Raw genomic sequence first — 27,867 nt, forward strand, 5'->3', positions numbered from 1 at the left:
CAGTTGAGTAATCCTCGACTTGGGGGGTCATGGCATTAAAAAGGTTGAGAACCACTGTGTTAGTTGTTTTGCTCTCACTTAAGATCTGAATTCTCCGCCAGACGTTCAGCAGGTCCTCAGGTGTGGGAAACCAAGTGAGAATCTACTGAAAGATCTTCTGAGGTCCAAGGCCGAGAAGATTTCCATCAACCAGGAAACGGGGCAAAACCTTTATTTCTTGAGGCCCACAAAGAAGCGCCTGAATGTAACCACAGACTGATTTTGGCTCCAGCCAGGAAAAAATGGCAAAAGAGAGGGAGGAAGATTATCTTATCTGCTGGAAATTTAACGGGAGCTTATCCTTGTGTTTCTGGAATTGGAATGGCTAGTGCCGTAAAAAGTCTTCCATTATTCATACGACACATCCCCCCCCCCCGTCTGTCTTACGAACTTTCTGTCTCCTTTGAAGTTGCTCAAAGAGATGGCTAAAATAGAAATCCTTCGGCTGAATGATTAGGTGATGACAGAGAACTTGGGAAGGAAGGAACCGTGAAAAATTCGGAAAACCCCACTTTTGAGACACAGAGGTGGTGGATTTTTAAATCAGAAACCAGGTCTTTGGACCAACCCCCCCCCCCAAAAAAACTTTACCTTAGTGGAGAGTTTTCCAATTATAGCAAATTAGACCCAGCAAACTATGGATAGGTTTGATATTTTAACTCTCAAGGAACAGTCTAATCTGCATCGCAAGCCAAATCCTGCAGTATAACAGATTAACAGCGTTGGAAGGGACCTTGGAGGTCATCTAGTCCAACCCCCTGCTCAAGCAGGAAACCCTCGTATCATTTCAGAAAAAAAATGGCTGTCCAATATCTTCTTAGAAACCTCCAGTGTTGGAGCATTCATAACTTCTGGAGGCAGGTCGGTCTGCTGGTTTATTGCTCTCAAACTGTCAGAAAATTTCTCTTTAGTTCTAGGTTGGTTCTCTCCTTGGCTAGTTTCTATCTGTTGCTTCTTGTCCTGCTTTCTGGTGCTTTGGAGAATAGATTGACCCTCTCGTTTTTGTGGCAGCCCCTCAAGTATTGGGAGACTGTCACCCCTAGTCCTTCATTTCATTAAACTACACATACCCAATTCCTGCAATCGTTCTTCGCATGTTTTAGCCTTCACTCTCCTAATCGTCTTAGTTGCTCTTCTCTGCATTCTTTCCAGTTTCGTACAATTTCTCGTATCTTCCCCCCCCCCCCAACTCAAATGCCTGAAATGGTTTACAGCTGAAGAGGAAATAGCTTAAGGGTGCCTGACAGTTACTGAAAAAGCTTCTGCCAGGAATGTCTGTATCAAACTGAGAGAGGAAGTTTATGACACTTCAACTCCAGTTTCCAGGCTGAACAGGCCAATGGTAAGGCCACACTTGGGAATACGGCATCCAGTTTTGGTCACCATGATGTAAAAAAGATGCGGAGACTCTAGAAAGAGTGCAACAAAGATGATTAGGGGACTGGAGGCTAAAACATACAAGGAACGGTTGCTGGAATTGGGTATGTCTAGTTTAACGAAGAGAAGGACCAGGGGGGGGGACATGATAGCGGTGTTCCAATCTCTCAGGGGCTGCCCCAAAGAAGAGGGAGTCAAGCTATTCTCCAAAGTGCCTAAAGGCAGGACAAGAAGCAACGGAAGGAAACTCATCAAGGAGAGAAGCAACCTAGAACTAAGGAGAAATTTCCTGAAAGTTACAACAATTAACCAGTGGAACAACCTGCCTCCAGAAGCGGTGAATGCTCCAACGCTGGAAGTTTTGAAGAAGAGACTGGACAGCCATTTGTCTGAAATGATAGAGGGTTTCTTGCCTGAGTAGGGGGTTGGACTAGATGACCTCCAAGGTCCCTTCCAACTTTTTATTATTATTATTATTATTATTATTATTATTATTATTATTATTATTAGACTTACCTCTATCAGGCTTAAATGAATTCCTATGAGGTAGGGCATCGGAGCACTGGAAGGAAAGAGAAAAAGTTGCTTTGATTTGACGAAGACAGAAATTAGAGTATTAGAAGTTGGAGTCAGTTTGACCAAGAGGATATGGCCCGTGCTCACTTCACTTCTCTGGAGAATTCATTTGATCCCCAGATCCTGCCAGTAGATACATTTAAACAGACAAAACCAGGTTCTGTTCCTATTTTAAGAATCAAAGAATATGTGATCGTCATATCCATTTGATATGTGATCCCATATCAAATTCGATTTTTAAATTTCTTGAAGGGGTGTGTGTGGGGGGTGGTCTTCCCGATCCTTTAAGACAGTGGTTCTCAACCTTTTTAATGCCGCGACCCCCAACCGGTCGTACGTCGAGGACTACTCAACCGGTCGTAAGTCGAGGACTACTCAACTGGTGCAGCACCGTTTGCAGAATGGACTTTTGGCGGGCTCAGCAGGGCAGAGACAGCCTGGACAATTCCTATTGGCTTTTGAAAGCCAATAGAATTAGACTCTATTCAAGAGAGTCTATTCTATTGGCTTTCAAAAGCCAATAGAATAAAAGGGAGGAGCAGAGCTAAGGAAAAAGGGGGGGGGGGAAATGGCGGACTGCGTTGTTTGGCGACCCCCGTGAAATGGTCGTTCGACCCCAAATGGGGTCCCGACCCACAGGTTGAGAACCACTGCTTTAAGAGATTTTTTTTTCTGCATGTCCACCACATACGGTAGAATGTGCCTTTTGCCTCATGCCCGTTTCCAGCATTTATAGCTATATAATTTGTTTATTGTGGCAATTATAGACGGAGCCATGTGCCACCTCTAAAATACTTCCATTTTCTCTTCAACTGTGATGTGGGAATCGAAGAGCAAGGAAAAGGTGTTGAAGAAAGACATGGCGGGGTGCTTAAGCTCTTGGAAATCAATTGCTCTTATAAAATCATATCAGTGCCAAATCAAATTGTTCCCCCCCCACCCCCCACCAGCCTGAAGCTGTCACCTAAATTAAACTGTAAACTAAAACAGCCAACAAACACAGGAGAAGAAAGCCTTGGGGTGGCTTCGCACACATCTGGAAGTGATGGTCGCTTTGACAGTTAACCTGGCAAAATACTTTGCACCAGGAGATTGCACCCATTCTCCACTGGAGTTGTGGAAAGAGGAAAACAGCTAACTACGGGCCTGGGGAGAAAATAAACATTGCTTTGACAAGAGGAAACCCACAGCTCCCGTCTTCCGAGACCGATGCAGAATTTCTAGTCCTTCCTTTCTTACATTTGCCTGTCCCTTCTCCCCGAGATTTTAACGATCGGAATTCGGCAGCGCCTCTAAGCGCACGGCACCGTCTCAGGTATAAAAGCCATGCCAGATCAACGGGAACCGAGAGCTGTAAGTCATTTGTTTAGCGGCACAAAACTTCAGGCTGCTTGCAGTAAGCAGCTGGGAGGACGTCAGCCTTGCCAACGTGTCCCTAATTAAGTAGGTTCTGCAAAAAAAAACGACAGCAGCCACGGCAGCGTGGAGAATTGTGAGGTCTAAAAACTCAGCAGGAAGTCTTAAAAAGCTGCAAATGTCTCGTCTGGAGAACTCCAGCAAAGCCGGGCGATCAAGAAGAGCAGGCAGGGATGGCTGTTGTGTAAAATCTGCCCTTTGCTGGGGCATCCAGAGGAACAACCTGTCACAAGACGACGAAGAAGGAGACAGGAGGACTGTAAAACTTAATTAACTGCTTTGTGTGGATCCGTCAGTCTTCTCAATTAATCAAGGCGCGCAATTGGGGACCAGGCAATATTTAATAGGGATGTCAGAATCAAAAGCGTCTAAAATATTGCAAAATACCCCAGGGCTCGGAGGGATGGGGGAAGAACTGAAGTGAGTCGCCAATCCCCCAACCCAGGTTTTCTATTGACAAGAAGAGGGAATATCGCCCTTGCGGAAGACGTCTGTCGCTAGCATCCGTCCCGTCCCGTTGCCACGCGCCTGCCCTGCGCAGACTCAACATGACACCATCTCTGAAAGTGCACCCGGTCTTGCACCGGGTGGTCTCTGGTGTGGAAGGGGACAACTCGCCACGGCCAGTTTACCACAGCCAATTCACCACAGGACAGCTGGCCACCGACAATTCGCCACAGCCAATTTACCACGAACAATTCAACACGGCCATCTCACCACAGAACAATTCACCATGGCCAATTTGCCACAGCTAATTCACCAAGAATAGAATAGAATAGAATAGAAGAGAAGAGAAGAGAAGAGAAGAGAAGAGAAGAGAAGAGAAGAGAGAATAGAATAGGGAATAGAATAGAATAGAAAAGAAGAGAATAGAAGAGAATAGAAGAGAAGAGAATAGAAGAGAAGAGAAGAGAGAATAGAATAGAATAGAATAGAATAGAATAGAATAGAATAGAATACAAGAGAAGAGAAGAGAAGAGAAGAGAGGAGAGAATAGAATAGAATAGAATAGAATAGAATAGAATAGAATAGAAGAGAGGAGAGAATAGAAGAGAAGAGAAGAGAGAATAGAATAGAAGAGAAGAGAAGAGAAGAGAAGAGAAGAGAGGAGAGAATAGAAGAGAAGAGAAGAGAAGAGAGAAGAGAGAAGAGAATAGGGAATAGAAGAGAAGAGAAGAGAAGAGAGAATAGAATAGAATAGAATAGAATAGAATAGAAGAGAAGAGAAGAGAAGAGAAGAGAAGAGAAGAGAGGAGAGAATAGAAGAGAAGAGAGAATAGAATAGAATAGAAGAGAAGAGAAGAGAAGAGAAGAGAGGAGAGAATAGAAGAGAAGAGAAGAGAAGAGAAGAGAAGAGAGAAGAGAATAGGGAATAGAAGAGAAGAGAAGAGAGAATAGAATAGAATAGAATAGAATAGAATACAAGAGAAGAGAAGAGAAGAGAGGAGAGAATAGAATAGAAGAGAAGAGAAGAGAGAATAGAATAGAATACAAGAGAAGAGAAGAGAAGAGAGGAGAGAAGAGAAGAGAAGAGAAGAGAAGAGAGAAGAGAGAAGAGAGAAGAGAGAAGAGAATAGGGAATAGAAGAGAAGAGAAGAGAAGAGAAAAGAGAAGAGAGAATAGAATAGAATAGAATAGAATTAGAATAGAACAGAATAACTCTGTCCCTTTAAATATACACTAATCAGCATACATTAAAATGAGATTTCTTTGCATACAGTTCTCAAAGGTTAACCACTTCCAATATACACTGCATAAACAATAAATAAATAAATAAATAAATAAATAAAATTATGCATATACACACACACACACACACACACACACACACACACACACACACACACATGCGGCCCGGAGAAAGAACACCGTCTAGTTCGGATGCATACGTATACATGGCGAGAAAAACGAATCTTGCGAGTTCACCAGGCGGGTGGCATAGGGAACAAAGCTGTTGCAGAATCTGGTAGTCCTGCTATAAATCCTTCTAAACCTCCTCCCAGAGGGGAGCCAAAGAAACAGACCATAAAGTGGGTGTGTGTGTGGGATCTCTAACAATGATCCGAGCTCTAAGCACATGTAAGTGCTTATAAGCAGCGTCCTGAATAACGGGAAGCGAGCTTCCTGTAATCTTTTCCGCTGTCCTCACCACTCTCTGCATGGTCCTTCTATCTGAGGCTCTGCTAGCACCAAACCAGACAGTGACGCAGTTTGCTAAGACGGTCTCTGCAAAAAGTGGCCAGGACAGGAGGAGAAAGCAGCCATAGGTTTAAAACTGGAGGACTGAACTGAAGCAAACTTCCTACCGTCTCAAAATACAAGCATTTGGGAACTATTTGCAGTTCTACGCAGTTCTTTCCCGCTGATCTAATGTCTCAAATTATCCCAAGAGTATCAAATGACCATGAAGTATCACCAGGAGACTCCGAAACGGGATGGGCTGGAAAAACAGCCAAAGTCCAGTTGCAAAACAATCACAATTTTTTCCCCCCTCTTTGCCACCTGCTACCCTTCACAAGACACAACTGGATCACAGCTGCAACATCCCCCCCCTTTCTCCCCCCCCTCCCCAAATACCAACTCAATGTTTACATTTTAAACTCATAAGCAAATTCAAAAAAGCAGAACCTGGGAACCTCTTCTCTTTTCATTCCACCTCTCCAAAATCTCAGCAGACGGGACGGAGTTTAGGGGCCCAAAATAGATCTTTTCATTTCCAAAATTGAGATAGCTATTTGTGTGTGGGGGGGAGGGAAGGAGATGTATTTAAGCTACACAAACTAGGGCTAAATTGATTTATCCAGGCAATTATCATGTACAATTACTACGGTATTCTAATTGAAGTTCACATCAGCCTACCGTAATCAGTTACGTTGGCAAAAGAGCAATTAAGTTCTTTCCGCTAATTACAGCTATTTTTAATTTTTGGGGGGGAGCCTTGTCGTTCTAAGCCACATTCCTAAACTGATCGTTTTGATTTTCCTGGGGGTTTCCCCCCTCTTCCAGAACATTTTTTGGGGACCCAGCCCATCCTGGAGAAAAAATTCTAGGGTGGTCCCACGTGCACCTGAATGTGTTTACCCGTACCATTTCTTAGCTTTTCCCTTTTCGATTTTTTACTTCACTGTTATAGGTAGTTCTCAAGTTACAACAGTTTGCTTAGTGGCCGTTCAAAGTTACGACGGCACAGAAAAATGATCCTTTTTTCACACTTACGACCGTTGCAACGTTCCTCCGAGTTCAGACGCTTGGCATCCGACTCGTCGTTACGACGTTTGCAGCATTCCAGGTCATGCGATTCCCTCTGGTGACCTTTCGGCAAGCAAAAGTCAAGCGGGAAGTTGGATTCGCTTAGTGGCCGTGTCACTAACTTAACGACTACAGGGATTCATTTGAAACTGTGCCAAGAAAGGTCGTAAAAGGAGGCAAAATTCACTGAACAACTATCCCACTTAGCAACAGAAAATTTGGACTCCATAACTGTGAGAGGGACCTTGGACTCCTAGTGAACGATGACTTAAAGAAGAGCCAGCCGTGTGCGGCAGCAGCCACAAAAGCTAACACAATCCTGGGTTGTATAAACAGAGACACAGAATCAAAATCACGCAAAATATTAGTACCACTTTATAAAGCCTTAGTAAGGCACACCTGGAATGCAGCATCCAGTTTTGGTCACCACATTGCAAAAAAGATGTTGAGGCTTTGGAAAAAGTGCAGAGAAGAGCAACTAAGATGTTTTAAAGGCCTGGAGACTAAAATATATGAAGAACGGCTGCAGGATTTGGGAATGGCCAGTCTAGAGAAAAGAAGGACTAGGTGGGACATGATAGCGGTATTCCAATATTTGAGGGGCTGCCAAAGAGGAGTGTGGGTCAACCTATTCTCCAAAGCACCAGAAGGCAGGACAAGAAACAATGGATGGAAATTAACCAAGGAGAGAAGCAACCTGGAATTAAGGAGAAACTTCCTAACAGTGAGGACAATTAACCAGGGGAACAGCTTGCCACCAGACATTGTAGGGGCTCCATCACTGGAGGTTTTTAACAAGAGACTGGACAGTCACTTGCCTGAAATGGCCTAGTCCAGGTGTAGGCAACCTTGGCTCTTTTATGACTCGTGGACTTCAACTCCCAGAATTCCTGAGCCAGCCATGCTGAGGGGAAAGGGAGAGGTTTCCATGCTGAGCCAGGCTGGCTCAGGAATTCTGGGAGTTGAAGTCCACGAGTCATCAAAGAGCCAAGGTTGCCTACCCCTGGTCTAGGGTCTCCTGCTTGAGCAGGGGGCTGGACTAGAAGACCTCCAAGGTCCCCTCCAGCTCTATTCTGATTCTGAGTTTCCGGATGTATTGTTTTTAATCGTTTGATCGTGTTGCTGGGTTGAGTTGAGTGGCTCTAAAAAAAGAAAATGAGTTAAATAAACGAAATAAATCTGCTCAAGAGCCTCTCCATGTGACGGTTTCTTTTGATGTCCGTTCTGTCTTTTCAGAGGCGCCTCTGCATGGCAGAGACTTGACCCAGCAGCTCCTTGCAACGAACACCTGAAGACGCAACCATCAGGAGCGACTTCTCTCCTTGTGTTAATTATGAACGCACGGCCACATCCTATTAGACCAGGAAAAGCCTAGGCTGGTCTTGCAAATGACTTGGGAATCAGCCTTTTCTGCCAGCAAAGAGAGATGTGTCTCCAACCAAGGAAGGTACTTAGCCTTTAAATCATCTGCCGGCGAACAAAACCGCCTTGAAATTCACATGTTTCAAGCAAGTTCAGACACCTCACTTCCAATGCCACTTAGATTCCCGCTGCTTCCTTAACGCAGGAAGGCCCCGGAGATCCGTTCTCATCACCCCGTGCTGTTTTCCCCCCCCCCTCTTTTTAAACTCAAAAGCTGGTGAATGGATCAGCTACACAACGCCGATTTGGCAGCCTTTGAGGATAATGAATGAAAGCCACTTTGAAGAGGGGGGGGGGGGAAAGCAAGGTGTACTTCCAGAAAAAGGGGCACCCCCAGAGGCTTCCCCCCTCCCTGTATTCCTCTTAAAAGGACCCCCAAGATGTGAAATGTACAGCCCAGGGATTGTCGGCTTTCATGCTGTAATGTCCAACGAGCAGCCATGGGGAAGGAACAGAGAGCTGGTGATGCAGTGAGGGCATCAGACCAGCTTCGCCCTCAACCACAGAAGGTCACCAGGTGCATTGATGCTGCTCTTTTCTGCACACCTTCCAGAGTCTCAACATTTGATGTTGAGACGTCGGAAAGAGTGCAGAGAAGCGCAGCAAAGAGGATCCAAGGCCTGGAGGCTAAAACATACGAAGAATGGCTGCAGGACTTGGGTTTGGCTAGTCTAAAGAAAAGAAGAAATAGGGAGGACATGATAGCAGTGTTCCAGTATCTGGAGGGCTGCCACAAGACAGAGGGGGTCAGGTTGTTCACCAAAGCAGCAGAGGGCAGGACGAGAAACAACGGTTGGAAACTAATCAAGGAGAGAAGCAACCTGGAATTAAGGAGAAACTTCCTGACAGTGGGGACAATCAGCCAGTGGAACAGCTTGCCTCCAGACATCGTGGGCGCTCCATCACTGGAGGTTTTTAAGCCTAGACAGTCACCTGTCTGAGACAGTATAGGTTCTCCTGCTTGAGCAGAGGGCTGGACTAGAAGACCTCCAAGGTCCCTTCCAGCTCTATTCTATTCCATATATTCTATTCTATTCTATTCTATTCTATTCTATTCTATTCTATTCTATTCTATTCTATTCTATTCTATTCAGTAATATTCCAGTATTTGAGGGGCTGCCACAAAGAAGAGGGGGTCAACCTATTTTCCAAAGCACCAGAAGGCAAGAGAAGGAACAACGGATGGAAACTAATCAAGGAGAGAAGCAACCTGGAATTATGGAGAAACTTCCTAACAGTGAGGACAATTAACCAGTGGAACAGCTTGTCTTCAGAGGTTGTGGATGCTTCATCACTGGAGGTTTTTAAGAAGAGACTGTAAAGCCATTTGTCTGAAATGGTATAGGGTCTCCTGCTTGAGCATGGGGCTGGACTAGAAGACCAGTTATTCTGTTATTCTTTTATTCTGCTTCTCCCTTGCCAAGTCTACTTCACTGAATTTATTAAGTGAACCGCTACAGTTGTTCAATTCGTGAAGTGAGTCCAGCTTCCCCCATTGAATTTGCTCGTCGGAAGGTCGCAAAACGGGATCACGTGACCCCCCCAGGGACGCTGCGACCGTCATAAATGTGAGTCAGTTGCCAAGCATCCGAATGTTGATCACGTGGCCCTAGTGGATGCTGCAACGGTCATAAGTGTGAAAAAATAGACATAAGTTACTTTTTTTCCCAGTGTCACGGGAACTTTGAACAGTCACTAACCAAACGGGTGTAAGAAGAGGACTACCAGTATATACACATTTATGTTGGATAGGAGACCCTGCAGAAAACTTACATAGGTCTTGAAATTGTTAAAACCCCTAAGATCCTCGGAAAGATTCCTAGGAACAAGGACATATTCTTACCAGCAGTAGTCCAGCAGGTGAGGAGGCAGGACGGGGATATAAACGTGTTGCCAAAACATGGGGTAAAGCAAGGAGGCTGAGCCGTGGACACAGGCAGTTAACTGAAAGAACAAAAAGGTCAAAGGTCAGCTCACCTGGGCAAAAGGGGAAGACCCATCCCAAGATTATTGCGACACAACTCCACCGGTTGGTGGAGAAAGTCCCTCAGTGGACTCTCTTGTTGATAACTGAGGCCAGATTTTTGATACTTTCCTGGGGTTGAGAACTTTGGGCAAGGTTTGGGGTTAAGATCTTTTTTATTGCATCATTGAAACACTCAGTGCTCTCGCTTATGGGATGTCACTGTTTGGGGGGATAGGGATAGGGATAAGAGGAGAGGAGAAGAGAGGAGAGAAGTTAAAATAGAGAATAGGATAGGATAGGATAGGGTAGGATATAGAGTAGAGTAGAGTAGAGTAAAGAAGAAAAGAGAAGAGAAGAGAAGAGAAGTCAGAATAGAGAATAGAATAGAGTACAGTAAAGTAGGGTAAAGAAGAGAAGAGAAGAGAAGAGAGTAGAAGAGAAGTTAGAATAGAGAACAGAATAGAGAAGAGTAGAATAGAGGAGAGGAGAGTAGGAGAGGAGAGGAGAAGGGAGGGGAGGGGGAGAGGAGAGGAGAGGAGAAGAAAAGAGGAGAGAAGAGAAGAGAGAGTAGAGTAGAGAAGAGAAGTTAGAATAGAGAATTGAATAGAGTAGAACAGAGTAGAGTAGAAGAGAAGTTAGAATAGAGAACAGAATAGAGTAGAGTAGAATAGAGTAGGAGAGGGGAGGGGAGGGGAGGGGAGGGGAGAGGAGAGGAGAAAAGAGAAGAGAAGAGAGAATAGAAGAGAAGTTAGAATAGAGAACAGAATAGAGAAGAGTAGAACAGAGGAGAGGAGAGTAGGAGAGGAGAGGAGAAGGGAGGGGAGGGGGAGAGGAGAGGAGAGGAGAAAAGAGAAGAGAAGAGAAGAGAAGAGATTTTTCATTGGCCAAGTGTGATTTGACACACAAGGAGTTTGTTTCAAGGGCAGAAGCTCTCAGAGTACATACAAGCAACAAGTAATACATCATGATCATAATCATAGAATACAATCATCATCAATCACAAGATACAACACCCAGTGATAGTCACTGAGAAATTCTGGGAGTTGAAATCCACAAGTCTTAAAGTTGCAAGGTTGGGGACCTCTGGACTATTAAACCATGTCACAAGACTTTGCTTCATAAAATCAAAGGCTGGGGGGGGTAAGTGAAAACAAGCCACCTCAAAGCCATCTTTGGAAGGCGACAACGCTTGAGGAAACCCGCCAACCGCTACTACGATTTGCAATCCCCATACTTCCACTAGTTCCTTCCTACAAGATGTTTTGTTCAGCACTAGGATGGCCGAACTTGGTATGTTGGAAAGAGGTTGGCCAAAAGTTCCTGGAACGCAGCTTGGGATTCGGAGAATCCAAAGCAGGAAAACAGCCATTAAAAAAAAAAAAACCCTCTAAAAATAACAGATTTTGTCATTTGCTCCTTCAACAACGGATGCCTCCCCTGTGTTGTCTTCCCCTCTTCCCAACAATTACACCCAAGGAAAAGACAGACAAGGCAAGGATACTCCCTTAGTGGGCTTTATGACCGAGAAAGAAGCTTTTTAATGCAAAAAACAGAATTTTATTCTATCTTGCGCTCATAATTCGGAATTCCTGCCTGAATTGTAAGGATTTCTAAGTGTACTGCGTGGGTGTCGGTATGTGGGTCCAATTTTGGCCTGCTAAACTTTTTTAAAATGCCTTTCTACAAAGAAAAACATTCCTTAATAGCGGTTCTTAATCATCTTCACCTGAAGAACCAGAGGCTTAGCCATGGAAGTTCTTTAGTTTGGAAAACTGAGCAAAACAACAATCCCTGAAGGAAAACATGGGATCAGTTGACTAATTGCCCATGTAGGAACGTTTTTCAAAATTCACCAGTATCCATCCCACGCTCCTTCGTGACAATATATACTGGTTCATTGAACAGACTAGAAAATTTATACCTTTTGGTTTCGTTTGGAAATATTTTTCACTGCCAGTTTTAGAATAGAATAGAATAGGAATAAAATAGAATAGAATAGAATAGGAAATAGAATAGAATAGAATAGAATAGAATAGAATAGAATAGAATAGAATAGAATAGAGAATATAAGAAAATAGAATAGAATAGAATATAGAATAGAATAGAATAGAGAATATAAGAAAATAGAATAGAAGATATAGAATAGAATAGAATAGAATAGAATAGAGAATATAAGAAAATAGAATAGAATATGAAATAGAATAGAACAGAATAGAATTAAGGAATAGAATAGAATAGAATAGAATAGAATAGAATAGAATAGAATAGAATAGAATAGAATAGAATAGAATAGAATAGAATAGAATAGAATAGAATAGGAATAGAATATAGAAAATGGAATAGAATAGAATAGAATATAGAAAATGGAATGGAATGAAATGGAATGGAATGGAATGGAATAAAATAGAATAGAATAGAATAGAATAGAATAGAATAGAATAGAATAGAATAGAATAGAATAGAATGGGACCTTGGAGATCTTCTAGTCCAGCCCTCTGCTCAAGCAGGAGAACTGTCCTATACCATCTCAGACAGGTGATTGTCCAGTCTCTTCTTAAAAATATCTAGTGATGGAGCGTCCATGATTTCTGGTGGCAAGCTGTTCCCCTGGTTAATTGTCCTCACTGTCAGGAAGTTTCTCCTTAATTCCAGGTTGCTTCTCTCCTTGGTCAGTTTCCATCCATTGTTTCTCGTCCTGCCCTCTGGTGCTTTTGCTAGAGTTCAATTCATACTCTCAATATCAGGCTGCAGGATGGGGAGTCTCTCCAAATCCAGACAATGGCATATGTCTAAGTCAACAGTATGTGTGTGTGTGTGTGTGTGTGTGTGTGTGTGTGTGTAGAATTAATTTGCCATTTATTCAGGGGACAAGCAAAACAAAATGAAACGAAACAGCCTCCCTCTGCAATCAATACCTATTTACCGAACAAACAGCTAGGAAAAAAAAATAACATTCTCTTTTTTTAAAAAAACAACAACAACAACCTAGAGCCAGCTATGGCTACTGCTAAAACCTTGCGACATATACAGATCTGAACTCTGAACTAAACCAAACTGGAACACTGTGGATAGTAAAGTCATTTTTTTTTTTATAAGTAATGTAACAAGAGCGGGCATAAGTGTGCTGCGTCTTTCATCTCTCTGGGCACTTGATGGGCTCTAAGTAGCATTAAGCCAGCATCCTTATCCAACAAAATTGGGGGGGGGGAACTGAGATTCTTATCATCCCCCATTTGAGTTTGCTAAGAGGTCACGAGGAGATCCATCTGAAAGCTTCGTTGATTCATTCTTTTCTTCCCTACTTTTTTTTTTTTTGCCTCCAGAAAACAAGCAAACAAGTGCCGTATTTTCTGGCGTATAAGACCACTTTCTAGGCATGGAAATTGGCGCCGAAGTCGGGGTCGTCTTATATGCCCAGTCGCCTTATACGCCGGAAATGACGGTAATTTCCGGCGTATAAGACGACTTTCTAGGCATGGAAATTGGCGCCGAAGTCGGGGGTCATCTTATACGCCCAGTCGCCTTGTACACCGGAAATAACGGTAGTTTCCAGCGTATAAGATGACTTTCTAGGCATGGAAATCGGCGCCGAAGTTGGGGGTCGTCTTATACGTCCTTATACGCTGGAAACTACGGTAATCTAGCCATCATGCGGCGTACAAAAACAACAGACCGCTATGAACGTTATTCCCGAAGCGATGACACCAAGAAAGAAAAGTTAGCGGAGATGGCTAAATTGACCCCTTTGATTAAAGAAAAAGATACAAGTGCTTTCATTTCTACTTGGAAACCGTTTCTGGACTTTGTGCTCGAGGTGGGGGGGGGAAATGAAATGTTGATTTTGGGTTCGACTGACTGCCTTGATTTGCTCTTATAGAAATGGCTAATTTATAATATTATGAAAAAGTGAAAAGTTGAGGTTCAGCGTTAAGGTTCAGCCCACTTCTAGCCAGGCTAGATTCGCCCATTAGGCTCCACTGCTAATATCTCTAGCAGCGACTCAGAGGAAAGGATGCCTTTTCCAACTCACCGTGCTCAATTTACTGCAGCAAATGAGGATGCGGCGTTCGTATAGCATACTAGCGTACAAATGCAGCATGTTGTTGACATCCACGGCGACAAAATACTCAGTCAGATTTCTCTAGGAAAGAAAAAGAAGTGAAGGATGGTTAGGAAATTGTCTTCCAGCCAAGGGAGCTGTGACACTCCTCAATAGTCACTCTCAAGCTAGCATCTAAGGTGGGATAGAAATCTTAATCAATCAATCAATCAGAATAAAGTTGGAAGGGACCTTGGAAGTCTTCTAGTCCAACCTCCTGCTCAGGCAGAAAACCCTAGACCAGGGGTAGGCAACCTTGGCTCTTTCATGACTGGTGGACTTCAACTCCCAGAATTCCTGAGCCAGCCATGCTGAGGGAAAAGAGAGAGCTTTCCAAGCTGAGCCACGTTGGCTCAGGAATTCTGGGAGTTGACGTCCATGAGTCATAAAAGAGCCAAGGTGGCCTACCCCTGCCCTAGACCAAGGGTCTTCAAACTTGGCCCTTTTATGACCTGTGGACTTCAACTCCCAGAATTCCTCAGCCAGGCACACTGGTTGAGGAGTTCTGGGAGTTGAAGTCCACACGTCATAAAAGGGCCAAGTTTGAAGACCTCTAGAGTAGACCATGCCAGACAAGTGGCTATCCATCCTCTTCTTTAAAACCTCCAGTGATGGAGCACACACTATCTCTGGTGGCAAGCTGTTCCACTGGTTAATTGTCCTCTCTGTTAGGAAGTGTCTCCTTCATTCTAGCTAGGATTTCTCCTTGATCAGTTTCCATCCGTTGTTTCTTGTCTTGCCTTCTGGTGCTTTGGAAAATAAGTTGGCCCCTTCCTCTTCTTGGTGGCAGCCCCTCAAAATATTGGAATACTGCTATCATGTCCCCCCTCGTCCTTCTTTTCTCTAGACTGGCCTAAACAATGGGCTAATGGCCTTGCAACATGGGAAATTATCTGTCTAACCTTAATTCAACCCAAACCATCAATATTTTATGATCTTCCTCTTAGAAATTTCTGCAGACTTTTCTGCTCATAAAAATACGCTCTCTTCCACAAGGCAGACAGAGTGATTAGCTCAGAGGGGTGATAAGAACTCAAGAGTGCCAGGGTGAAGATCATGGGCAGCACCAACACCCTCCATGGCACCTCGTTGGTTTAACTCAAACCTTACTGGCCAGCTAAGAGGGAGAATCATCCAGTAGAAGGGGCTAGGACACAGGTTGGCAACCTGCAGCTCCGAAGCCACATGTGGCTCTTTGAGCCTTCCCATGTGGCTCCCAGCCTCCTCCGCCATTTGCAGAGAGAGAGAGAGAGAGAGGCACTTGCGCTTCCCCCATCTCTCTCTCTCTCTCTCTCTCTCTCTCTCTCTCTCTCTCTCTTTCCGTGTGTGTGTGTGTGTGTGTGTGTGTGTGTATGTAAAAAAGAGAGTGGACTCACCGTGTTCTCCGAGGAGCTGAAAAGCTTACTGTGCGGGGCTCCTGCCTTGGCTGCGTCTCTGCAGGAAGCAGGAAGCAGGAAGGGCAGGAGAGAGCTAGCTAGCCCAGCTATGCTGGCTCAGGAATTCTGGGAGTTGAAGTCCATGAGTCATAAAAGAGCCCAGGTTGTCTACCCTGAGCTTGTTGGAGAACAGCTTGAAGCCAGCTTGCCAGGTGAGCAGAAGTTCAGAGAGGAGGGCAGAGGGGGGGAGAGAAAGAGAGAGAGGGAGAGAAAGAAAGAAAGAAAGAAAGAAAGAAAGAAAGAAAGAAAGAAAGAGGGAGAGGAAAGAGAGAGGGAGAGAAAGGAAAAGAGAAGGAGAGGAGAGGAGAGAGAGAGAGAGAGTGTGTGAGTCGGGGAAGAGGACTGGCAGACCAAGGGCAGAAACAGAGAGAGGGAAAGAGAGGGAGAGAGAGAGAGAGAGAGACTCTTTTGACATCTAAAGTGAAGATAACACGGCATATACCCCTTTTTACCTTTATGATCTATCTATCTATCTATCTATCTATCTATCTATCTATCTATCTAATCTATCTATCTAATCTATCTATCAGATCTATCTATTATCTATCTATCTATTATCTATCTATCTATCTGTAAAAAAGGATATATGCAGTGTTATCTTCATTTTAGATATCAGAAGGGTTTTGAGCTCCCAGTGTTTTGTTTTTGGTGGAAAATGGGTCCAAGTGGCTCTTTGAGTGTTTTGGGTTGCCCACCCCTGGACTAGGAGAATAACATGGACCTTGTGTTGAAATAAACCTGTTCAACTGGCACGCAGTTCCTCCCTCCCCGTGGTTCCTACTCCATCTGTGCTGATTAGCAAGATATTTGTGTCTAAACAGAAACTGTTTAGAAGTAGTAGCCACTTCCTGCCACCGTGGTACAGATACAACAGCAGCACATGGAGATAACTTGGCAGGGCTGTCAAAAAAAAAAAAAGGCAATTTTCGTGCTACCCAGATGCTAAGTTGCTAAACTGTGGAGGAAAGCAAAGTCTTACACTTAGGCAAGAAAAACCAAAGGCACAAATACAGATTGGGCGAGACCTGGACTGGAGACAGTAACTGTGAGAGGGGCCATGGAGTCATGGTGAACGATCACTTGACTATGAGCCAGCAGTTGTGCAGCAGCCGCCAAAAAAGCTAATACAATCCGGGGTTGCATAAACAGAGGCGCAGAATCAAGATCACGTGAAGTACTAGTACTGCTTTATAAAGCCCTAGTAAGACTACACCTGGAATACTGCAGCCAGTTTTGGGCACCCTATCACAAAAAAGATGTTGAGAGTTTGGAAAAATTTCAGAGAAGAGCAACTAAGATGATCAAAGGCCTGGAGACCAAAATGTACAAAGAACGGCTGCAGGATTTGGGTTTGGCTAGTCTAAAGAAAAGAAGAAACAGGGGTGACATGATAGCAATATTCCAGTATTTGAGGGGCTGCCACAAGGAAGAGGGGGTCGAACTATTCTCCAAAGCACCAGAGTGAAGGACGAGAAACAACAGTTGGAAACTGATCAAGGAGAGAAGCAACCTGGAATTAAGGAGAAACTTCCTGACAGTGAGAACAATCAACCGGTGGAACAGCTTACCCCCAGAAATCGTGGGTGCTCCATCGCTGGATGTTTTTAAAAAGAGACTGGACAATCACCTGTCTGATATGGTATAGGCCCTCCTGCTTGAGTAGGGGGCTGGACTAGAAGACCTCCAAGGTCCCTTCCAGCTCTATTCTATTCTGTTCTGTTCTGTTCCATTTTACTTGATTCCATATTTTCTATTCTATTCTATTCTATTCTATTCTATTCTATTCTATTCTATTCTATTCTATTCTATTCTATTCTAATTTCTTATCATTCCATTCCATTCCACTCCACTCTCCGCTCCACTCCACTCCACTCCACTCCATACTACTCTACTCTACTCTACCCCAAACTCTTGGGATCCAGACTAAAATTGGCAAGCAAGCCTTCTATTCTGATCTACAAGCATTTCCACAAATCTTTAATTTTCCCACAGCAGAAACTTACATTTTCGGGGATGCTGGGAAGGTCCCTGGGGTCGGGCACCGTAAAGTAAGAGTGCTGACGGGGTAGGGCGGAGAGAGAAAGAAAAAAAACATTTCCATTTATTTTGACATATTTATGCGGTACTGCAGAGATTCACAAACTTGATAACTTGAAGACATGTGGACAGCAAGCCCCAGAAGGCCCACCCAGTTGCCGTCCACAAATTGCCAGGGTTGAGGAGCACTGATCTACTGCTTGAAAAAGAAAAAAAGAACTTCAGCATACACCACTGATGCCATAAACACAACGGAACGCAACTCGACAATCCAAAATGCAGTGATGCTAAACACAAGATATGGATTTGTTATCAGGTAAGTAGGTTTAATGTTCTTTCCTATTCATGGAGATTCCAGGAAAAGATCGCTCTTGGCTTATCTTAAGCCAATGTGGTGGTTAGGAATGGGGAAAGGTTTTGGGAAAGAAATTCTAAAATAACAAAGGCGGTAGCTTACCAAGAAAACCCATATAAAATGTTTTACAGATGGCACTTAACACCTGTGAGAAAATGTTTAAAAATATGTCTGGTAATTGTTGGATTATGTAGACAAAAACCAGGCACATATTATCATCTTTGGTGGACATGTCCTAAAGCCCAAGGATTTTGGTCAAGAATACATAGATGGTTAGAGAAAACAACTAAAAAAAAAAATACATGGATTTTAAGCCAGAATTATTTTCATTAGGCACAATGGTAGGAAATTATGAGAAGGAATGTGTATATATTTAATGTTACATGTAATAGTAATAGTAGTAAAGTTGGAAGGGACCTTGGAGGTCATCTAGTCCAACCCCCTGCTCGGGCAGGAAACCCTACGCTATTTCGGACAAATGGCTGTCCAGTCTCTTCTTAAAAACTTCCAGTGTTGGAGCATTTACTGCTTCTGGAGGCAAGCTGTTCCACTGATTAATTGTTCTCACTGTCAGGAAGTTTCTCCTTAGTTCTAGGTTGTTCATTGCAGCGAGAATTGTACGTGCTCAACATTGGAAAGATGAAGAATTACCAGCGGAGGAAGAGATAATTAAGAACATTTTTAGACTGTGCAGAAATGGACAGATTGACACTGAAAATGAAAGAGAAAGAAGACTCAGTATACTTTAGGACAGGGGTCTTCAAACTTGGCCCTTTTATGACTTGTGGACTTCAACTCCCAGAATTCCTCAGCCAGCCTCCATTTTGTTTCTTAGATTTAAGACAGGGGTCTTCAAACTTGGCCCTTTTATGACTTGTGGACTCCTGCTGGCTGAGGAATTCTGGGAGTTGAAGTCCACAAGTCATAAAAGGGCCAAGTTTGAAGACCCCTGGTTTATTTGGTCCATGCTGGTTGAGGAATTCTGGGAGTTGAAGTCCACAAGTCATAAAAGGGCCAAGTTTGAAGACCCCTGGCTTATATGGACCATGCTGGCTGAGGAATTCTGGGAGTTGAAGTCCACAAATCATCAAAGGGCCAAGTTTGAAGACCCCTAGCTTATTTGGTCCATGCTGGCTGAGGAATTCTGGGAGTTGAGGTCCACAAGTCATCAAAGGGCCAGGTTTGAAGACCCCAGCTTTAGAACATGGGATACTTTTTATCAATGGCTAGAAAAAACAAGGTAGAGAGAAAGGATCTTAATATGTATTAGTAAGTTAAATATTGGAACCCAGACAAGATGTTGCTGATAAAATATTAAGCATTTGTGACTATAAAAAAATTAATTAAATATTGGAGGAAAAAAAAAAGAACGGGGAAAGGTCATCTCTGCTCCTGGGACTTCTGTGGAGCCCCCAAGACAGTGACCGAAGACCTTCTCCAGACCAAAAAAACCCTCCAGACTTTTCCCATTTTTAGGAACGCTTACCACACTGAGATGAACCGAAGAAGCCGGCTCAGGAATTGGTAGTTTGTAAAGTGTCTGCAGAAGTTCACATTTTTGGCTCTCCTAAAACAAAGAAGAAACAACGAGGTGGTCTTTCCGAGGTGGTTACGTTCATTGGGAGAAGAACATCTATCTCCTTCTGTCTCTTGTTAACGAGAGGCCAAAACATATCTTGGGTTTTCCTTGTGTCCACCTCATCAAGGGGCGAGAAAGCGATCCGCCTTACTTCTGTCAACAAAGGAACCCTTATTTTCCCCTCCCCCACTGGGAAAATGGCCGCCTGTCAATCTATTGAAGGCCACAGCCGGGACCAACGTGGTCTCTTCTGACAGACGTTGCAAATTGATGTTTGCTAAGCGAAACATCTGTTAAGTGAGTTTTGCCCCATTTCTCGACACTAAGTCACTAAGTGAATCACTGCAGGTTGTTAAGTCAGTAACCTAGTCATTAAGTGAATCCGGCTTCCCCCATTGACTTTGCTTGTCAGAAGGTCGCAAAACAGGATCACGTGACCCCAGGACACTGCAAACTGGCATAAGTACAAGTCAGTGGCCAAGCATCTGAATATTTTTGGTCACATGACCATGCAAAGGTCGTAAGTGTGAAAAACGGTCAAAAGGCACTTTTTTTCAGTGCTGTTGTAACTTGAACACTTCCTAAGTGAACTCTGTTGTAAGTTCAACTGTTGTGGCCTGTCTTCTTATTTTAACAAAACGTGTTCTAGTGAAATAATCTAGATTTGTCTTCAAAAGCTGAATCAAAGATGACTTGGCTCGCTTCTGGAGTTGTCGAACGATAAAGTGTTAAAGACATACACACAATGGGTCTCACTCAAACATACAATAGTAGCCAAAAGTGTGGAAACCTTTTGGGAAAAGTGTATTTTTAAAATTGGAAAGCTACGGCTATACCAAGTGAGGAAATCTTAATTCATAAAAATTATGCACTGCGCAGAATTTAGATAGGTTAACTAAGAGACTCAAAAATCAGGATGAAACGGATTTTTACCAAATTTGGGATAAATTTTATAGATGGTGGGGGGGGGGGGGGAAATATGGTAGTCATTGTAATGAGATAAGTTAAGATTGAGATTAGAGTGATGTTATTGTAAAGGGTTTTTTTTTCTTATATTAGTAGTTAATTGTGAATATGAACTGTGATGTATGTCAAATCTGATTTACCATGTTCAATGTTTTTAATTTTTGTTATTCAATAAAAAATATTTTTTTTAAAAAAAGGAGAAAGTGTATTTTTGAGGTTTGATGGCTAGTAACACCACTTTTTGGGGGGAGTAGTACCATAAAATTATATATCAATAGAAAGATAATTTCACCAAGAATGTAATGAAACATAGTTTGTTCAATTATCTGAACTGTATTCTCTGAAAAGGCATAGCCAAATAACCAGAAAAAGGAAGCACAACTTGCTTAGGTTGATCTCAGGTAGCTCTCCTTCATCAGATTGTAGCCAATGAGCATGAGTGTTTAGAGAGCCAATCAGGTGTCATCTTGTTTTGGCAATGAGCCAATCAGATCACAGTAGGATCCAGTTATTGATGTCCTGTATTGAAGCTGAGAGGAGGACGTTTGTCAGTGTGTTATGTGATCGCTATCAAGTTGGTTGGGGTTTTTTTGGTGTTCTTTCATTGAGTGAGCTTGTAAAATGTAATAAAATTAAAGTCATGGTGCAAAGAGTTGACTGGTTGCCCAGAAAGCAATGTAAAATAGTATTATTAAGTGAACAAAGCTATTAGAAAAATGGGTGGAAACTTAACCAAAGCTGGCATCTCTACTGTACACTTTTCCCAAAAGGTTTCCACAATGTTGGCCACTACTATACGCACCTCTTCAAACCCACAAGACAAACAAGAAGTCACACACAAACACAGAAGTATATTTACCTGGCCCTTCACTGTGTAGTCTGCCAGAATATTCAGCAGTTTATAAAAGACTTCAAACCATGGGAGATAACTAAACAGAAAAAGGAAAGGAAAGCACAAGTTTGCACATTAACGTTACAGGGGGAAAAAAAAAAGACATTTCTTCTGCAAAAGGTGTAGAGAAAGATCAAGCTTGTGGAGATGTCAGCATCTCACCATTCCTTGTACGCTTCTGATCCCTGAGATAAAATCAGAATATATCAATTGTGGATGCAGACTTCTGATGTCTTTTTACTAGCTATAATGCCAGAAAAACTTGATAAGCAAAGTACGTATTTGATTTTCCATGTGATAACGGCGGCAAGAGTTATATTTGCACAATACTGGAAGAAGGAAGTAACTGTGAGAGGGACCTCGGAGTCCTAATGGACAATCCCTTAAAGATGAGCCATCCGTGTGCTGCAGCTGCCAAAAAAGCCAACACAGTGCTAGGCTGCATGAACAGAGGGATAGAATCAAGATCACGTGAAGTGTTAATACCGCTTTACAACGCCTTGGTGACGCCACACTTCGAATCCTGCGTCCAGTTTTGGTCACCGCGATGTAAAAAAGATGTTGAGACTCTAGAAAGAGTACAGAGAAGAGCAACAAAGATGATTAGGGGACTGGAGGCTAAAACATATGAGGAATGGTTGCTGGAATTGGGTGTGTCTAGTTTAACAAAGAGAAGGACAAGGGGGGACATGATAGCAGTGTTCCAATCTCTCAGGGGCTGCCCCAAAGAAGAGGGAGTCAAGCTATTCTCCAAAGTGCCTGAGGGCAGGAGAAGAAGCAACAGATGGAAACTAATCAAGGAGAGAAGCAACCTAGCACTAAGGAGAAACTTTCTGACAGTGAGAAAAATTCACCAGTGGAACAACCTGCCTCCAGAAGCGGTGAATACTCCAAGACTGGAAGTTTTTAAGAAGAGACTGGACAGCCATTTGTCCAAAATGGTGTAGGGTTTCCTCCCTGAGCAGGGGGTTGGACTCAGTGACCTCCAAGGTCCCTTCCAACTTTATTATTATTATTATAAGAAGAAATAATTTTAAAAAAATACTAGACTGTGCGGAAATTGTCAGACGTACTTTAAGGATGATGGAAAAACAAGAAGTAGAATATTTTCAAACTTGGGACCTGTGTTATCAATGGTTAGAGAAAAGGTTTACGGATTAGGAATTTAATTTCTATTAGTGAATTAAGATGCTCAGACAACACGTTTTGTTGAATGATCACTACTGAATTCTATTTAAAAATAGTAATAAAACTTTATAAAAACAAAAAAAGTTAGGTTTTTTTTTTTGCCCAGAGAAAATGGGAGCATGGTGAAGGGCAAAGGTTCTTGAGAAAGGCCTTGCCTCGGACGCTACAAGAATATTTTGGCTCCAAGAGCTGGGCCAGAGTGATAAATGAAATCAGAAACAACAAATACACCATACAATGGGTGGAGAGGGCTGCCGTCAAGATCTCCTTGGAAAGCTAAATGTCTTTGGAGATTCTCCGTCATCCAGGACACGGTTGTCCCACAGGTGCTTTTTTCAAAAGGCCACTGGACTTTCCTGTTTTCCTCTGAAGACGTTTCGCTTCTCCTCCCAGAAGCTTCTTCAGCTCTGACTGGAGGGTGGGGAAATGGAAGGATTTATCCTCCTTGCAGACAGCTGGTCATTTGCATCCTTTTAGAGAGTCATTCAGGCCACTTGGAGGTTTATCAGTGTCCTCAGGGTCACCTGAGTGGTGCAAATGGGTGTGAGATCTTCTTGGAACTGTTGAAAGGACTGTGTTGTAGACTGGAGGTAGATGATGTCATATCCCTCCTCCTCTAAACACAGTCCTTTCAGCAGTTCCAAGAAGACGGACACAAATCATCAAGGAGGAGATTTTCCAGTTGCAGGAAAAAAAGAACTGGACTTATCTTTTTTATTGTCTGGAAGCAGCGCAGGAGGGGAGAGAATAGCCCTCAGCTGCAGAAGAATAGAATAGAATAGAACAGAACAGAATAGAATATGAAATAGAATGGAATGGAATGGAATGGAATGGAATGGAATGGAATGGAATAGAATAGAATAGAATAGAATAGAATAGAATAGAATAGAATAGAATAGAATAGAATAGAATAGAATAGAATAGAATAGAATAGAATAGAATAGAATAGAAGATAAAGAATAGAATAGAATAGATGACAGAGAATAGAAGATATAGAATAAATAGAATAGAATAGAAGATAGAGAATAGAACAAATAGAAATAGAAATAGAAATAGAAATAGAATGGAATGGAATGGAATGGAATAGAATGGAACGGAATAGAAAATATAGAATAGAATAGAATAGAATAGAATAGAATAGAATAGAATAGAATATAGAGAATAGAATAGAATAGAAGATAGAGAATAGAAGAATAGAAGATAAAGAATAGAATAGATGACAGAGAATAGAAGATATAGAATAAATAGAATAGAATAGAATAGAATAGAATAGAAGATAGAGAATAGAAGAAATAGAAATAGAAATAGAAATAGAAAGTAATGGAATGGAATGGAATGGAATGGAATGGAATAGAATAGAATAGAATAGAATAGAATAGAATAGAATAGAATAGAATAGAATAGAATAGAATAGAATAGAATAGAATAGAAGATAGAGAATAGAAGATATAGAATAAAACAGATGACAGAGAATAGAATAAAATAGAATAGAATAGAATAGAAGATAGAGAATAGAAGATAAAGAATAGAATAGAAGACAGAGAATAGAATAGAATAGAATAGAATAGAATAGAATAGAATAGAATAGAATAGAATAGAACAGAACAGAACAGAACAGAATAGAATAGGAGCTGGAAGGGACCTTGGAGGTCTTGTAGTCCAGCCCCCCAACCCAAGCAGGAGAACCTATACCATCTCAGACAAGTGACTGTCTAGCCTCTTCTTAAAAACCTCCAGTGATGGAGCACCCACGATTTATGGAGGCCAGCTGTTCCAGTGGTTAATTGTCCTCACTGTTAGGAACTTTCTCCTTAATTCAAACTTCTGGAAAAATGGGGATGCTGGCATTTCAGACAGGTTATTAACCCAGCAGCCGAGAGGAACTGGCGAGCCAGCTCATCGGATCTAAGCGCTGGTTTTCTCTAAGGCTTTAAGTGTCAAAACCAAACCCTGCTTAGGGATCTGGGATCTCTTTGCTAAGCAACCACAGACCGACTTCCTCGGTTCCAACGGCGGCAACTGCCGGAGAGCTCTCCAGGGCCTTGTGTTTGTCTTTTCACCTGGGGGGGGAAAAACGGGGCAGGTGTTGTCTCTTCAACAGGTACAGGGGGAGACTCGGGCCAACTGTGGGAAATCCCCCCGGGGGGGGGAAGTGGAGAGGGGGGAGAAAAGGACTTTGGGTTGGCTTCTCTGGGCTCTGACAGGACTCACCGGAGAGGCCTCCTCCAGATGGGGGGCTTCCGTGGTCCTTTTCAACTCAACTGGGGACTTGTGAGTTGTGTCCAAAGGTGTGCTTCCTGGTCTGCTCTGAGGCTGAAGGTTCATAGCTTTGAGCTAGTCAAGGTGCAATCAACTGACATGTAGGACTTTTCCTTCCTTCCTTCCTTCCTTCCTTCCTTCCTTCCTTCCTTCCTTCCTTCCTTCCTTCCTTCCTTCCTTCCTTCCTTCCTTCCTTCCTTCCTCTTTGCCTTCCTCCCTCCCTCCATCCCTTTCTTTCTTTCTTTCTTTCTTTCTTTCTTTCTTTCTTTCTTTCTTTCTTTCTTTCTTTCTTTTTCTTTCTTCCTTTTCCTTCCTTCTCTCCCTCCTTCCTTTCTTCCCTTTCTCTTTCCTTTTTTCTTTTTCTTTCTTCCTTCCTTCCTCTTTCTTTCTTTTCCTTCTTCCTTCTCCTTTCCTTCCTTCCTTCCCCTCTTTTTCTTCATTTCTTTTTCCTTCCTTCTTTTTCCTTCCTTTCCTTCCTTCTCCTTTTCTTTCTTTCTTTTTTCCTTTTTTCCTCTTTTCTCTTTCTTTCTTCCTTTCTTTTTCCTTCCTTCCTTCTTTTTCTTCCTTTCCTTCCTTCCCCTTTTCTTTCTTTCTTTCTTTCTTTTTCTTTCTTTCTTCCTTCCTTTCTTCCTCTTTTCTCTTTCTTTCTTCCTGTCTTTTTTCTTCCTTCTTTTTCCTTCCCTTCCTTCCTTCCTTCCTTCCTTCCTTTCCCTCCCTCAAATGTACACAGCTGCCCAACTCACCACACAGTGACTTTAGATAACATTTTCATTCCTAGATGGAATTCGCTCTCCTTGCCCGGGTTTCAAAGCCTCCTTCCTTCCTTCCTTCCTTCCTTCCTTCCTTCCTTCCTTCCTTCCTTCCTTCCTTCCTTCCTTCCTTCCTTCCTTCCTTCTTCTTCCTTCTGTCCTTCCTTTCCTTCCTTCCCTTCCCTTCCTCTTTTAAGTTCTTCTGTTTGAGTTCTGCCAGCGGAGCAGAAGCAAGCAGAACAGGGAGGGGAGAACTGTGAGTCTCCTTTTCAAAACGCAGGGAGGGGCTGGAGGCATCAGCCTCACACCCTCCTCTGCCTGGAGCCGATGGACCGAGCAAGCACTAGCCCGCTTGGGGATTGCCGGGCCATGCTTTTCTCATATTTCATTTGTAACCAAGCACTTCCTCTTCCTCTCGGTTCCTCCAGAGCTTTTGATTAACTCCGGCTTTCACGGGTCAGAGGTTAAACAAAGGAAGGGAAGTCCCTACTGAAATGGCCCACAGCCCTGCCATAACATTTAAAAAAAAAGAAAAGAAAAAAAAAAACCAGCCCAAGAAGAGCAATTCTGCTTGAAGGACGTGAAAAGAAGAGACTGGACAGCCATTTGTCCGAAATGGTGTAGGGTTTCCTGCCTGAGCAGGGGGTTGGACTAGATGACCTCCAAGGTCCCTTCCAACAGAATAATTGTGTTATTCTGTTACTAATCGAGGAGAGAAGCAACCTAGAACTAAGGAGAAACTTCCTGACAGTCAGAGCAATTGACCAGTGGAACTACCTGCCTCCAGAAGCCGTGGATGCTCCAATGCTGGAAGTTTTTAAGAAGAGACTGGATAGCCATTTGTCTGAAATGGTATAGGGTTTCCTGCCTGAGCAGGGGGTTGGACTAGATGACCTTCAAGGTCCCTTCCAATTTTATTATATTATTATTATTATTACTACTACTATTATTGCTACTATTACTATTATTATTACTATTATCATCATCATCATTATTGCTAAATATATTTTATCTGCTGCCTACAGGACAGCGCGGGTCCATTCCCCTTGAGGGATTGTCCTGCTGTAGAAGCTGGTGGTGACCATCCTGTTGGCCAATTATTGTGACTCTTGGGGGGGCTCCAGCCCCCCCCCCTTAGGATCTGTGGTCTGCATTAATTAATTGGGTTAAGGGGTTTGCATAACACACCATACCTCTTAATCCATTTAAGCGTCTCCTAGCAGTAGTGCTCTAAGATTTGCAGTGCAATCCTTGTGGAGTTAATTTTTTTTTTAATTGCTACCATGGGTGGGTGGGTGAGGGGTAGCGTGGGTGTTAAGTCCTTGTGACCTGTAGGAGTCTAATTGGAACTACATCTTCCCTGGTGCAAGGAGAATTGAGCTACATTAGTATCACTGGGCCATTTTATTCCCATACTGACAACTGAACCGAGGTGGAACTGAATCAACTCTGCTCTCCTTTCCTGTCTCGTGTTCTGCAATCTTGATCGAAGCCCTGCGCTCACACTGGCAACTGGCAAAAAAGCAACGGCGACGGGGTGACGCAGGGCATCTAGTCTGACCCCCGAGGGGAAAAAAGAAAGAAAGAAAGAGGACGAAATGTATGCTTCCGCCACTGCAAAAGGGCGTAAATTGAGCAAGGGCCTTCAAAGTGACTCCAGCTTACATTCAGTGAGATTAATATAATTTTTATCATTACCCCCAGGCAGTCGTTAGGGGAGCTTTGGAAGCCAACGGGAATGGGCAAGCAAGCCCCGTTTCAAAGAGGAAAAGAATAGAAAAAGTTCCAAGCAAAACTTTCTGGGTCATAAATACGGGGGAAGCATTTTAAATTGTCCTTCCGCAAAGGACTTTTTCAAGCTGAAAACGCCAAATAATTCCCTACGCTTTGCTTTGTGATATATATTTTTTTTGGGGTTAAGTAATTGGACTGGCCAATTATGGGGGGAGGGGAAGGAGGAAGAAGGAGGAGGAGGAAAGAGGAGGAAGGAGAAAAAGAGGGGGGGAGGAGGGGAGGAAGGAAGAAGAGGGTGGAGGAGGAGCAGGAAGAAGGAGGAAGGAGGAAAAGGGAGGAGGAGGGGGCAGGAAGAGGAAGGAAGAGGGAGGAGAAGGAGGAAGGAAGAAGAGCAGGAGGAAGGAGGAAGAAGGAAGGAGGAAGAGAGAGGAGGAGCAGGAGGGAAAAAGGGAAAGAGGGGAGGGGGAGGGGAAGAAGAAGGAAGAGGGAGGAGGAAGGAGGAAGAGGGAGGAGGAGGGGGAGGAAGAG

General features: G+C 43.1%; 1 protein-coding gene across 9 annotated transcripts in view; it reads right to left on the minus strand.

Moving 5' to 3' along the window:
- DENND1A (DENN domain containing 1A) overlaps positions 1-27,867 on the minus strand; it is a 184,795-nt gene that overhangs the window by 72,407 nt on the left and 84,521 nt on the right. For all 9 annotated transcript variants that reach the window (XM_039321490.1, XM_039321488.1, XM_039321491.1 and 6 more), the window contains 6 exons: positions 21,377-21,446; positions 19,459-19,539; positions 17,584-17,637; positions 14,076-14,186; positions 9,923-10,023; positions 1,933-1,978 (listed from right to left, as the gene is read on the minus strand). In XM_039321490.1, the coding sequence (XP_039177424.1) occupies positions 1,933-1,978; positions 9,923-10,023; positions 14,076-14,186; positions 17,584-17,637; positions 19,459-19,539; positions 21,377-21,446 (463 nt within the window). The remainder of the gene's footprint in view (positions 1-1,932; positions 1,979-9,922; positions 10,024-14,075; positions 14,187-17,583; positions 17,638-19,458; positions 19,540-21,376; positions 21,447-27,867) is intronic.

The sequence above is a fragment of the Crotalus tigris genome, unplaced genomic scaffold (assembly GCF_016545835.1).
Source record: "Crotalus tigris isolate CLP2741 ecotype Arizona unplaced genomic scaffold, ASM1654583v1 scf7180000023746.1698619, whole genome shotgun sequence".
Classification (NCBI taxonomy): Eukaryota; Metazoa; Chordata; class Lepidosauria; order Squamata; family Viperidae; genus Crotalus; species Crotalus tigris.